Source organism: Elaeis guineensis, chromosome 1 (genome assembly GCF_000442705.2).
Source record: "Elaeis guineensis isolate ETL-2024a chromosome 1, EG11, whole genome shotgun sequence".
Lineage (NCBI taxonomy): Eukaryota > Viridiplantae > Streptophyta > Magnoliopsida > Arecales > Arecaceae > Elaeis > Elaeis guineensis.
Window position 1 is genome coordinate 152,511,044 of NC_025993.2, and position 15,284 is coordinate 152,526,327.

At 37.2% G+C, this 15,284-nt stretch overlaps 1 protein-coding gene and 1 long non-coding RNA gene across 12 annotated transcripts in view; one reads left to right on the forward strand and one right to left on the reverse strand.

The window, feature by feature from the left end:
• Positions 1-3,377: 3,377 nt before the first annotated feature.
• Positions 3,378-9,807, reverse strand: LOC105039057 (uncharacterized). Of its 11 annotated transcripts, none has more exons than XR_012134683.1 (4): positions 9,626-9,807; positions 9,462-9,514; positions 8,829-9,090; positions 3,378-4,673 (listed from the first exon to the last, which is right to left on the reverse strand). It is a non-coding gene; the product is annotated as an uncharacterized lncRNA (long non-coding RNA). The 11 variants fall into 11 exon arrangements; XR_003799872.2 differs by having other exon boundaries at positions 9,462-9,541; XR_012134678.1 differs by having other exon boundaries at positions 3,378-5,751; positions 8,829-9,096; positions 9,462-9,541.
• A 1,862-nt stretch (positions 9,808-11,669) lies between these two features.
• Positions 11,670-15,284, forward strand: part of LOC105039058 (ubiquitin C-terminal hydrolase 22) — a 5,444-nt gene continuing 1,829 nt past the window's right edge. The window contains 3 exon segments of the mRNA XM_010915036.4: positions 11,670-12,251; positions 12,254-13,058; positions 14,157-14,278. Of these exon segments, the coding sequence (XP_010913338.2) occupies positions 12,131-12,251; positions 12,254-13,058; positions 14,157-14,278 (1,048 nt within the window). The 5' untranslated portion in view covers positions 11,670-12,130.

Genomic DNA, 15,284 nt, shown 5'->3' on the forward strand with positions numbered 1-15,284 from the left:
AGATAAAAAATATTTCTAAACACGGGATAAAAAGAATAGAAGATAATGGACATCCCTGTTACTGCCTACACATTATCAGGAATCAAATAATTGGCCTACCATCAATAATTAGCGCAAACTCAAGCCGTAAAATACAAGACTCAACCATTGTACAAAGTTATTATGAAAGCAGAATTGCTTTAAAACTTTGATTGAGTAGTGCCACTGCATGCGATCTTAAGCCTTCTCCATATTTAGCTTAACCATCATAAGACTCCGAGTACTGGATGCTTTATAGAGAGCATGGGTAATTTATTGTACCACTAAAATATTTTTCATGGTACTCCTACCCCCAGCAAATACCCCTTGTGCATCTGAGATTAGTCCAAAATCATCGGTTTTAGCCTATCGACTAAAATAATAGCTGCCATATTATAGACTATGTTACACAGGCAGAATATTAGTCTAAATTCCAAAGGAGATGATGGGTGGCAACCTCTGATATTAATGTGATATAAGTCCGTTTCCAAGTTGGATTCAAAAAAGCAGTCCTAAAGAAAAATTGAACTGCTTGAACCACTTCATTCTGAACAATGTGCCACTAATCCCAAAAAAAAAAAGATAGGAAACCCATCAGGTTCTGGTGCCTTATCAAGATGCATTTGTTACAAACTCGGACTAGTCATCCTTTGTCCCAGACTCTGTAAGCATAGCATCCACAGAGCAGCCAAGTACATCCCCAAAGTAATGGATCTGTTAAAATTCAGATTTGAAGATTTTCCAAGCCATACTAAAGTTGAGGTCATCACAGGATATGTTGTGACTCAATCTGTGTTGCTATTGGGTTAATTTTCAGAATCATATTGTCTGCCTGATCTTTGTGCTTCTTATCTCAATCTTAGGTTTCCAAAGACTTTGTGCAGCCGTGCTATGTTATGGGATGCTTCTGGCAGGCATCCGTGCACTTCATTTTGGACATAATTAATATGATTAAGGGAAGCTGCATATTCACAATGTTCAAGCTTGGTCAACTTGCTGAGATTACCTTTGTTTATTATTCCCATATGTTTGCTTCCAGGATTGTGCCGGTTATGGATAGTAACTGTTCTTGTATAGTTCTCTTCATCAGAGTGTTTTTTCCATCATTATGTCTCTAATTTGTTGTATTCTTTGCTCAGCCAAAACGCAGTATTTTCCAATGGCAAACAACTAGATTTGCTAATCCCTAGAGATGGCAATGATTTGGATATGGGTTAGGTCAGCTGATGCCTATACTTTTCTGGTAATTAAAAACCCTATATCCATATCAACCACATATCCACCTCAGGTCAAGTCAGGTAGTAGTGCGAGTCATATCGAGTCAAATAGATAAGATGGGTGGGATCGAATCGGATCGGATAAGCAATTTATCATGCAAACATTATAAAATAATCATATCTTTAAAAGAAAGGATTTAGATTAAGATTATGTCAGATTAGATTTGTAGTGGAGCATACAATTATCCATATCAAACTCAAACCCACTCCAGATATTTTATCTAGATAAAATATCTATCATGAATTTTAACAGATAGGATTAGGGCTAAGCACGTGTCGGGTTTAGTCGGACTGAGAAAAAAATTTTATCCGACCAAACTTAATTGGGTTGAAAAAATTCAACTCGCTGCCGACTATTTACCATGTATAAATCATTTGAAACTGAAGTGAACAGTTTGCAATGGATTCAGATGTGTTGTGTCAATTTGGACTTCAATATTGATCCAATATTGATTTTTAAATCCAATGTTAGCCTACTTAAGCTTATTTGATTTTTTTATTAATTTAATATAAAAAATATCTAAATCTTATAAATTTTAAATTTATTTTTAAACCTGTATAAAATAAAATAGAAAAATAAAAGATTCACTCATCTGAAAGCAACTACATCTGAAAGTTTTCACTTCAAAATTGTCTCAATTGATGTGCTTCCATTAACAATTCAATATTAATATTTTTATGAATTTAAAGGAAGGACGAAATATTTTTTAGAATAAAATATTGAAGTCTAAACGATACCGTCTCAAAATAAAAATAAGTTTGTAAAATACTACATCGGTCAGATTCGATTTCATATATATTAAAAATGTAGAAATCGAATCTGACTATAAATAATGAATTTTTTATAAATCCCTATTCAATTCCATCTAATTTATGTCATTCAACTAACCGAAATCAATATTTATCGGATCGGATTGGATGGATTTTTTTTTCAGATTTCGATTATTTGCTCAATTCTAAATGAGATAAAACCTACTTCATTCAAATCAGATATACGATGGATCGGCTATTATTGCCACATGTACTCATTATATTTGAAATACATGGCGGCTTGCATCAGCTTATACGGGGCTTTTTTTTTTAATTTTTTTGTTTTTTTTTGAAAAATATACGGGGCTTCTTTGACGGTGACTGCTGCTACTGATAAAACTTTGTACTTGGCATTTCTACGTTGCAAGGCTCCTCTAATATATGGTCCTTGTCAGGTTTTGCTCTTTTTTTGTATGGCTGGCTATGTTTTAGTTGCTTGGTCCTGCTACTGTAGCTGTCTAGGTAACAGAATGTCGCAATAGGTCCTTCAAATGTATAATGCACTGCACTTTTCTACCAAACATAAATCTCTATTTGCTTAAGAAAATACAACAAACATATAAATTAGGGTCCTTGGGAATGAGATGTTACATAGGTTAATCACTTTGCATTACCTTTGTGTCCGAAAGATAGAAATCTCTTGTCACATACGATGGATTCTCTCTTCTTCTTCTATCACCAACATTCTAACACCAACATTCTAACGGCCATCAAATGATCAGAAGTAATCTCAAGGCTCAAGACATACCTAGAGCAAGCACTCCCTCTCACTCTGTGAAAGGATAGAATGACTTTGTGAGAAGTACAGCGTCTGCATGAGTTGGACCGATTTTTTCTTATTTGTTCTTTTTCCATAATGTTATTCCTAAATATGATAGACTCTAGCCTCTCTCTTCCTCCACTACAACTCCATACTCTCTGTACTCAATAGAAGTAGCCTACTGTGCATCGATGACATCTAATAGGCAAATAGGATAGTCTATCTTTAACCCTGCAACTATGCGAGTTTCAGAGATGGCAGAGAATACTTTCCTAAGAATTTCTGCATCTTAAAATTTGGAGATTTCAAATTTGACAGCCTTTTCCCCATTTCTCTATCCACTTTCTTGACTTCTCTTAGGAAGTGTTTGATCCGCAATCGAAATCAAAATAGGAATGAAAATAAAAATAGCTTGGAATCGAAATTGAAATGACCAAATTCTCCGAAACATTTGATTCGTGATCGGAATCAAAATTGAAATGAAAAATTGAATCCATAGAGGAGAGTAGGAATTGAGTTCTACATAAATTGAGCCATTCTCATTCTACCCCAGAATCAAAATCGAAAAAGAACTCCTCCCAACCAAATAGTTGAATAAGAGTTATCCATTCCAATTCCGATTTTAGACCCCCACTCCCCCCAATCAAACACCTCCTTAATTGATTCCACTCAAATGAGAAATCTCACAAGAATATAATCGTCTGGCAACAATACTGCCTTTAAAGATTTAAAAATTGATAAAAGTCAACAATTAACAGATGGATTTATCTGTTTAATTGCCCGCTGAGAGAAGGAACTCAGATATAACATCCCCCAATACCTTAGCGGCTATGCACAGTAACAGAAACTAAGACTTCCAAACCTAGCCATTCTATAGAACCTTCTCACCTTCTATATTTGTCATATACATCAGATGGTTCTCCACCAAAAGGAATGGGGATCTCAAGCTGCATGTTGGAAACTGCCTGATGTGTGTACTGCTGTACCAGATATGTACACTGGTGAACAGATGTTTCAAAGCTGACAGGGTAACTGTGAGGTCCTTCAGAAGGTGGCGACAAAGGAGTCATGACAAGTATGCTGTTGAACCAGATAGAAGAACCGAAAAACATCAGTTATAAGCTTCAGTAATGGGTAATCACTGTAGCCCTTATTGATGGCATCAAGCATCCAAAAAATAGAACAACATCTGGTGGATACCTTTTTATAAACCTTCTCATTGCAAGCACAAGTTTTCTGTTTCGACAGTGGTTATGATGTGCAGGTGAAAGCCAAATGTGTCTATTAATAGTCCCAACAACTTCTCGGATATGATAAGAGGCACGTTCGAATGCATTAGTTGGTCCCTTTGCTTCATCAAAAATCAAACCTACGGTTGCATTCTTGCCTACATCAGTTCTTCCCATAACAAGAATCTTAAATGAGTACTCCAGAGTGGGTCAACCAGCAAACACTTGCTCTACTGCCATAGCCTTCGTTTTATAGATCTTCAGACATGGTCTCTTCACATTTGACTCACCATCTCATATCAAGCTTGCAAGTCGCAACCTCCATAACAACTGTGCAACTAGAAGATTTTCTGGTGACCGCTTTATCTGATGGACAAGATGCAAGAACTTGAACTGAAGAGCTTCAACTTTGCTCAGAGGATTTGTGTTTCTTATCATCATCATTATATGGCTCTAGATGAGAAGTACCAGCTGTAACAAGCTGCAGGTCGGCTGGAAATTCAGTTACTTGGTTGTTACTAGAACAGCGAGCACCAGAAGATATTGTTTGTTCCTACCATCCTTGCTATATCTAAAGTACTTGGAACACAAAGAACATTACGTCATAAACTTGCTAAAAGTGCAAAAAAGTTTAACATTTGGAGCATGGAGTTTTAGCAGAAAGAGCAAAAGTCTTTCTGTTATTTAAACAATTTATGAGAAATATAGACATAATGGAAGGCATTTTTAGTAGATGTTTAACATCCATTACATGGATGCTGATACTGCCCGGTGAAAAGAGATAATACATGAAACCTTTCTTCTGCTTAAATTTATGCTTTTCAATAGTGGTAGATGTATAACTAATGGGTTTAACAGATGGCATATTATAACTAAGTTTAGCAAGTCAATACATAATATTCTCCTTCAGAAATTTATTCCCTTCAGTTTTATATAGTTTAAAAAGTTTCAATGTCAGACATCCATGACTTCTAAAAATTCCACAGATATAAGCTTCAACCAAAGCAAAGCAAGGAGATTCAAAACAGAAATCAGGTTCTCACAAAAGTTTCCCTCAAAACATGGAGGAAAATTAGAAGGGAAATCAAATGAGGATCCATTCCCAAAAAAAAAGTAGTTAATGCATCCACTACAGATTTCTCATCATGTGTGACTGAATGTTACTTCATTCAAAGGCTTTTGATCTTTTACTTGAACATTATAGGTTGCAAGGTCCGCACAACCGTGACAAGGAAATATATCGGTAATATTATCATTTCGGTACATATAATTGGTACAACATGATCCACACCCTGCACAGTATCGGTTTGGTACGTACAATTGGTATGACATGATACACATCCTGCACTGATATAGACTTCCATCATTTTTTTCTCACCCCTGGCCATGGTACCGCCCGAAACCAAGCAACATGGGTCAATACCAAGTGGTTCAGGGTGGTTGCACTCAGCTCAGACTGGGATGGACTGTTTTGGCTTATACACTGAACCGAATCTAGGAACCATCATGGTTCCACATCCGTATATTAGGTACACCCTAGTATGGGCAGTTTATGATGGTTCAGCAAAGCATGATAGGTTGCAAGTTTAACGATTTTTCCTTCTTACATCTATTGAATATTTTTTGATTTCCAAGTTTGTAGCAGAATATATGTAATCTGCAATATTTAATGTAAAACAATATGCACTGTGTTATGCAATACTTTGCAAACAAAAGTGAAAAAAGGAAGAAATTTGCATGAGAAAATAGAAACTTCAATGGAAGAAATTGGCTATATGCAAGAAAAAATAATTAGAGAAAAGACTGGCATGTTAAACCAAAAATTTCAATGAATTATTGCTATTTGATGCTCTTACAAGTAAGTTTTGGACAAGCTTCAAGGTACATGCCTACCTTCTTTTATTGAGTCTTCCAAGTGGATGTATGCTAGTATTAGGAAAAAGTTGTAGATGTCTAAACCAAAAAGACATACCCAAATTTGACCATAAGCATTAATACAAAATCATCATTGCCTATGTTCATGTGAGAACAATGCTATTTTGTCACTATAACGACCTAGGACTTCACCAAAAAGACTAGCCAGAAGGTATTATTTATATTTCTTATCCAGTACAAGTACCCTAGATCTCTCCTGCAAATAACTAATATGAGACTAAATATATGCCCACATCGGTCCTCACATGATCCCCTCCTTTAAGCACTAACATTCTCACCACGCTAAGGATCCAAATTCATTTAAATCCAATCACAAACATAATGATAAGCTCATGATCAACTCAAATGGACCCATGTGCAATGTCCCCTAGTCCACATAGCCATGGTCCGAGTCTACTCTAATACCATAATACCATTTGCAACAAGCCCAGGCCTCACCCAAAAAACCTAGTCGGAAAGTATTATTTAAGTTCTTTGATTCTGTATAAGTACCCAAGATTTATCCAATGCATTACCGATGTGAGATTCAACATACGTTCACATGAATCCTCACATATTCCCCCTAATTAAGCCTCAACATCCTAGCTAGTTCTTCAAACTTTGCAATATATTGAGCGACTATCTTATTCAATCGAGCAAATTTTCAAAACTTCTACCACCACATACTTCGAGGGACATACTTATCATGGGAAATCTCCCTAAATCTTCCTTAAGTCAGAGGTGCAGCATTTTGTCCCATCTTCCCTTTTTCTATATTCCATCAGATGTCTGCCTCTTTCAATAGCATGAAAGAGGTGTAAGTGACCTTGTCCTCATCAGGGCACCAAAAGGCATCAAAGACCTTTTCCATCTTATTCAGCCAATTCTCAGCCTCTAAAGGGTCAAAAGTGCCTTTAAAAGTTGATAGAGCAAAATTTCTTAACTTCTGCTGAACTAACATGATGGTCCTACTAGACCCCAACTCATTGCTACAACTGAGGAAATAGGTAAGGCACTTGCTGCAACTGTTGTTGATGCAATAATTGTTGTTGCTAGTTGCTACAACTGCTGCTGCATGAATTGTTGTTGCTGCCACATAGATTGATACTGCTGCAGTTGTTGTTGCAACTGCTGCATCTTCATTGTTCTTATCATATCTGCTATGTCAATAGTTTGCTATTGCACGAATTCTTGCATTAGCTGGGAGGTACTAACTTGTTCCTCGAGCAAGATTTCAAGTTCACCTGGAGTCCTCATCTCAAGATCATTACCACTGGGGTCATTGGGGTGCTCTTATTGGTGCGTACCACACCCATGTCTGCCTCCCCGTACCATATCAACCTACATTTGTCATTATTAGTGATCTCAAATTACTTTATTCGAGGTGCTTAAACATCAACAATGCATCTCTTAATTATAACAATAATATAGTTGTGACCAACATAAAGGTCTACTCGCTTACTATCACTTTGAACTTAAACCCTAGGATACCTAAACATAAACTTTGATACCATTCCTGTCACAACCCGTGCCCATCACCCAGGTTGGCCACATGACATGGCCGCATGACTCTTAGCCCTAGAGACCATACAAGGTCTGCAAGATGAACAAAATTCCAATAATGCCAGAAATTTAAATCAAAAAAATTTCAATGATGATATTTGTGTTTTGCTATTTGATAGTAGCAGATTCATTTAGTTGGATTATTATGGCTATTATACATTTGATTTAACAACATGCCCAGATGAATGGAATTTGATGCCAATGCTGGTCCATTTGCAAAAAATTGAATGGTCCACCCATTCTACTGTTTACTGCACCTGTGATGTCTGCAATATTAATAACGCAAGCTGAGACATGTAGTGTCAACTCCAATAATTCTCATGTTACACATTTTTCAAATTTGACAAACCACCATTCATTCCCCTCTAAGATTTCATTTTCTGATCATGCAAAGCTTTTCTAAATCGCTCTTAATCTTCATCCTAAAATATTTTCACAAATTGCTTCCACCCACTGGAAAGCAACTAAATTTCCACATCCTCAGTGCTTCTATTATTACAATCAGCTCCATCCACTCGTTCTCTTGAAACCTACAACTATGTCAAACCTAAGATTGCTACCACATGTTCTCTATAGCAACATATTTCACAGGCCATCATTCCAAACCATGACTATTATAAGATCAAATCAGTTGTGCAAATTAAGTGGCACAACGAACCTAGTGTTTGAACAAGCTAGAACAAGATAATAAAACAGAAAATGCAAGCATGATAGGAAGCATGAGACATAAAGAGACCGTCCAACATCTGTAGTCTTGATCAACAACTAATGAGAATTAGAATAGCAAACAAAGGAACTATGAAGCAGAAGCACCAATGAGTACAACATACTTAGAATACATACCACATATCGAGTAAAGAACCAAATTTTGTGGCATCTGACCAAGGAAAAACAGTTCTGAAAGTTTTTTCATGATCACCGAAAATTCTGATTTTCAAAGAGAACTCATTCTTGAGACAGTTCATTTTTAGAGAAATATTTGTTTCATTCTTCTTCTTTTTATTGGTGCACTAGGACACAGCATGAACTAATCCAACATCTCAACCAATAAAAAGAAGCATTCTTGAAGCCATTTAATTAAAGGAAAGCCATCCTGAAGATTGTTTACGGTCGCCAAGATTCGATTTTGAAAGTAAATTTTCTCGATCCACTCCTTATTTATCTTAAGAAACACATGATCAGAAGCTCACGGCTTCAAAGGAATCCACTGAAGGAGAAAGAGGAGGAAAAAAAAAAAAGAGGGGCTGAATAAAATACCTTCACGAGAGGGGAAAATTGGATCCAATCCACCAGGACGAAACAGCCGCCAGATACGTCTCAAGAGAAATAATACTATTGCCTGACGTCGTTATGGAGAGATAAGAAGAAACAAGAGAGAGAGAGAGAGAGAGAGAGTTGGAGGGACCAGAGTTGAGAGTTATGAAGGCGGCATCCTGCTTTCCTGGATCCCGACCATCCAACCATTGCCGGCGTTCTAGTTTCTTTTGAGTCCGCCATCGCCTTTTTGGGAGACGATGTCCTGAAACTAACCACCAATCCAAGAAATTGGTCATTACCACAATTATTTAACCTAGACAAGACTCAAATTTTTTACCCTAACTTTAGGTTTTACAATCGAAAATATACCAAGAGATGGACTTAGGTACCGCAATGAACATTACACAGAATCCAAAGTCGAGCAAGTAGCAAGCACGAATCTTTCAGAGACAACATTATGCAAACGTTGTCGATCTGCTCTCAAATTTCTCATCAAATACAATCTTGTAACACGTTTAATTTCCATTGGCATTGTGATTCAATATTATGCATCAATATGTGTCGCTTAGGTCTGAATCTGAGACAGAAGGCAATTAATAAAGAAAACATATGAAATAAATTGGGGAAGCCCACCTTCCAACTCCACGCGACCTGCAATCGTGCACCCTATCACCAGGGCCATGAAACTTATAAACAGAAGTCCATTAAGGGTCCTTGTTAAAGATAGAAGAGAGGCTAAATAAGGGTTCTCATGGAATGAAGAGAAGGAAGAGAGAGAGAGAGAGAGAAGAGAGCACCTGGCGGGACCTGCGAGGGCGGAAGGAAGGAGGCACGAGAGAAGAAGAAGAGATGAGATGGGTTCTGCGGTTCTCCTCATCGTTCACAGTTGAGCCGGTTTTTGGGAACTCGTCTTCCGGGAGAGAGTAGTCTCCGACCTGAGCCGTTCCAATATGAGAGCGTCTACTCTTCATATTCTTCCTTGTTTATTCAAATCCCTATTTATTTAAACAAATAGAATTGTTATTCTCTCAGAGCTTGTGATGAACTATGTTCAATTTAGGATTCATACTCAAATTGCAGAAGTCAAATACAGTAAAGATAATTTTATTATTTTTAATTTAAGAGAATGACAGAAAAAAAAAAAACAATATTATTATGTTGCATGAACTACATTAATACCAATTCTTATAGAATAAACCATTATATCTTTATAAAACTATTGCCTCAACAAACAAACAATAGTTCATTATTTACAAATGACTAAAACAATTTTTACTGATCTAAAAATCTATAATGATCCAAATTTAATAGGCCTTAATCTTTTAAAATAATAAAAATTATAGATATCACAGACTAAATAATAATAATTATATCAAAATCAAATGAAAAATAGAATTATCAAAATAATTACTTAATATTCTAAATTGATCAAGTTAAGATCTTAAATAAAGAAAATTGACAATATGACTTAATTTTTTGTTTTTTCTTTATTTGACTTGTCAATCCAATTGAATCGTGAAAGACTTGACAAATTTCAGTCGAGTTTTGATTATTTTTTTTAGTTTATATCCTCCTAAATATATGAAATTACATAAATATTATTACAAAATTTTTATTTATATATATATTCTTATAAATATTTTTTATATATCTATTTGTAAAGATATTTCAGTTATTTTAATCTAAAATTTTTATTTTTAACGATATTAGATGGTATAGGTACATATGTAAAAAAGATAGAAAAAGAAAAATATGTGAGCAAAAAAGTTTTTTATAAAAATTTATATACAAATATAATTTTGTAAATATATTCAAGCAATTTCATATATTTAGAAGGATATACATACAAAAATCTACATTTAAGATAAATATAGATATAAGTCAAATATAAGATAACTATCCATATTTTTCTATCTTAATAAAGAAATAAGTCATATTTCAATATAAATTAGATTTTAAGTGAAATTCAATAATAAAAACTAATATAAATGATATAACTATAAAAAGTGGAAACAAAATTACTATCAAAATTGCATACAGTAATCAATAATAGTCTAAGATGCAGTTATTATACTCACAAAAAGGCTGATTTGGCCAAGAGTCAACATCATTGATCCAATTAGATTTATATAAATATATTTGAAATTAAAATTTATTTAAATAAATATATAAAATAAAAAAATATACTAAAAATATATATATTAAGTACCCCAATTATTCTTCAATTGCAACATAAGAATCATGAATTATCTATCTTTTAGAAAAACTTTTAAAAAAGTTATGTACAAATATAGAAAGGTGTTGACATTATTCATATTTTAAATATTTTGAACAAAAAGTTTTGAACATACCATAAAGACTAAAAATGAAATTGTTCTTTTATTAAAGGAAAAATATTTTTCAATAAAAATATTAATATTAAATATAAACATCATAAATATTTCAGGTGACTATGTTTAAACATTTAAGTTTTAAATAAGTTACAAACCCATCATCATTTAACAAAATTGAATGTTGGCAAGATGGCTGTGTGGCTGTTAACTCGATTTAGAACATATCATTATCTGAATTTGATAGGATACAAGGATTTCTATCCGTATCCAGTTCCTTAAACTTGTACATGAATATGATCTTTGTGAAATATCTGAACTGAACATGATCCTTGTCAGGTATCTCCAAAGGACTCAGGTCTAGACCTGACTCGGATTCAAACGTTAATCCAGTATACAGGCCGGCCCACAGTCCGACCCAGAAAGTTAACACGTGCAATGCAGTCAATCCAACTTTCACCATATCGTCACTGCTCGGGCCAAACAGCCAATCCTCCCCTCCGGCGATGGCACGCTGCCCATTTCTGTACTTGCTCGTTGACACTCAAAGTCCTAAGAGGGCACAGATGAGGAAATTCCCATCACTGCTGATCAGTCCAGCGACCATACCCTGCCCCTCTCCCTCGTCCGTACCCTCTCCGAGTCGACTCGTCCCGGCACCTCCCTCATTCACTCCGAATTACAATTATTAAATCATTTATTTATTATTTCCGAATCATTTATTTTGATCGAAAAAGTGCATATCCTCCCTCATTAATCCTTCCTGCAGTAATCTTGTTTTTTTTTTTTTCTAAAGAATTATCTTATTCTTTTCTATATACAAGTTTTCAGATAAGTTTTAGCATTTTGCTTGAAGAAACCTTGTTTTGACGGTACCCGCGTTACGATGACTCACTGAGTTCCGACTCCGAGCCGACCGATGAGGCTTATCTCCCCCACGTCGCACCGATCCGAGGGCCAGATCCGCCTCCCATGTCCTCTTCCTTCTCCACTGCTCGCCCCCACCGTCTCCCGCCGCCGTGCCCCCACCTCGTGGCCTACCGCTCCGGCTGCGGGACGCCCCTCCGCTCTCTCCACCGCTGCCTCCGACCCCGCTCCTCGGCCGGGCGGAGGTCCGCCGCGACCCCGGTGAGGTCCCCCGCTGCGCCTCGTGCCCGCCAACCGCCACACGCCACGGCCCCCGCCTCTACGCCTGTCTCTCCTGCGCCGCGGTCTCCTGCCGCGCCCACGCTCCCGACCACGCCACCCTCGTCCCCAGCCATGAGATTGCCCTCGACGTCGACCGCGCCGAGCTCTTCTGCGCCGCCTGCTGCGATCAGGTGTACGACCCCGATTTCGACGCCGCCGTCGTGATCTCCATCACCTCCTTATCGTCCTCCCACCTTCCGCCACGCCCGCCGGAGAAGCGGGCGAAGCGGCGGAGGGTGGAATACCGGGCGTGGGCGCCGGATCCGAAGGAGCGGGCGGTGATCGGGCGGAGGTCGAGCCCGTTGATCGTCCAAGAAGGCAACACCTCTTCCACCACCACCACCACCGCCAACTCCACCACCACCACCGCCAACTCCTCCCCCTCCTCCTCCGTCTCCTCGCCCTCTTCTTTGCCGTGGGGACTGAGGGGTCTCAACAATCTGGGCAACACCTGCTTCATGAACTCGGTGCTCCAGGCGCTGCTCCACACGCCGCTGCTGAGGAACTACTTCTTGAGCGATCGGCACAGCCGCTACGTTTGCCAGCAGAAAAACAAAAAGAAGGGTGGGAGCAAAGAAAAGAGCAATGTGGCTGAGCAGAAAAATCCAGCCGGCGGTTCGCAGCCGTGCCTGGCCTGTGATCTGGACGCAATGTACTCGGCCGTTTTCGCCGGTGATCGGAAGCCTTTCAGCCCTGCCAAGTTTCTTCACAGGTATCGGTCTCTTCTTCTCTCTTCTTTCTTTTGGTTATCCGATTGAGGCTGCCAGATGATTTTTATTCTTTTAAATTGTTGGGGGGTGGGAGATAAATCTTAGTCTTTTAAACTGTTGCTGGATTGATGATTACGTTAGTTACCGCCATCAGATGAACATAAACAAAGCCGTTAAAAGAAGGCTAACTATGCTTGGAAAGAGGAAAAAAAGAGGGGTTTTTACGGATTTCCCGGTGTCTTATTCGGGTCATGAAACAACAGTTGAGAGAGCTTGTACTAAAATTACATGCACACGGTCGTTTTGTGGCTTATTCTTGGTGAAGCTGGATTGCCGATCCGAGGATTCCTATCTCAAATTATCTATTCCTGCTGTGGTTGTTCTTCATGAAGATCTTTTATCCTACAGTTAATGCTAGATGGTTCAAAATTTTCATCCACAAGATATATACACTGATGATTTTGCTGAAGCCAAATCATGTTTCGTGATGTATTCTTTGCCTTCCTAGAATTAAGTACTGCACCTTACTCTGGTTTTATTTTTTCTGTTAAACTCTACTACCCTAAAGCAAAAGGCGAACTCCCTTGAGCTTCTACACTTTGCACACCATTCATATCATGAGCAGCTGCAAAAATACCACGCCTTTAACAACTCGAATATCCTATAGCCTCTTTGTTTGACTTGCTTAAGACAATTAGTCTAGACCTGAAATAGTAAATTTAGCACATACCGTTTGGCATATCTGATAGACTGGAGTGTCTCCACTTAGTGTTTGACTTGTATCATAACCTATTATATATATCTAATCAGAGGATATAAATATGTAAATTTAGCACATACCATTTGGCGTATCTGATAGATATAAATATGTACAGCAGACTGGTTATCAACTCTACAGACACTTGAAAGCGTGTTCTTTTTGCTCTATGTGCTTTCTGGACACATGGACACTTCATAACACTACTTGCCCATTCAAATCAGCAAACCATGATGTCAACTTAGTAATGCATCACTTTTCAAATTTCTGATTAGATTCACTGTTTTCATGGCTCAAAGTTCTGATTAGATTCACTGTTTTCATGGTTGCTTGTCTTTCATAGTTGGTGGCAACATGCATCAAATCTTGCTAGTTATGAACAGCAGGATGTGCATGAGTTTTTCATTTCCATTCTTGATGGGATCCATGAAAAGGAGCAAGATCAATGCAAGCCTCGCAGCCATGGTATTACGCTTCGAAACTTATTCATTCATCTCTCAGCATTTCTGCCACTCTTGGTTTAGGTTTAACTATTTAATAAGTGGATTTAATTTCTGCTCTCAGTGCTCAAGTTGACAAAGTCGTCCACTCAACAATCTTGTTTAATGAAGCTTAGATGTTTTGCTTAGTATGTGTTAGTTTATATAATTTGTAGTATAAGCTAGGCGCTTGATATTGAAAACTCAATTATCATATGAATTACTCAACAAATAAGAAAAATGTATAACTAGAATGCAGAGCTTAATTATTATCTGTAATCCCTCTGTTTCTATACAGGATATAATTGCATGCATCCTATTTAATACTGTTTCTATACAGGATATAATTGCATGCATCCTATTTAATAAGGCATTATCTAACTACAGCCGGGAAAGCATAAAATTGTGGCTTGTCTAGCATTACATCTAGACTTTTTCCATGTTGATCTAAATGTCTGGCTTCCATTTTAATTAGTCAACACTCATGGTCCTAATGTTAAATATATGTAAGAAATCCAGCATGCCAGGTTTGGTTTATAACAAGCTGGTGTCGGGTGCTTGGAACCTCAAATCACATTTAAAAGCCTAAGTCTTAAATAACTAATTATAGTTGAATCTAGAATTTGTTATAACAACTAAAATTTTATTTTAATTACCTATACACCTGCATGTGGAATTTGTTGCATCATAAAAGACTGGTCATCTTAAAAATTGTGGAGTGATCAGTTTGTGTGATAGAATCCATTCTAACCCCACAATTAGTTTTTGTCTGAGGTACAATAGACTGTTAGCATATATCTTCTGCCCCATGTTGCTCTCTCTCTCTCTCTCTTATGTACTTATACATATGGCCCTAGCAAGATTGAAATTCTTAGGCCATGAAGATATTGCCATCTAAAATTTGCCAATATTGACAAGTTATTAGGCTAATATAAAACAAATTTTATGAAATGAATTTTAACTGAATATTTTCTAATGGGGACTGATGCAGG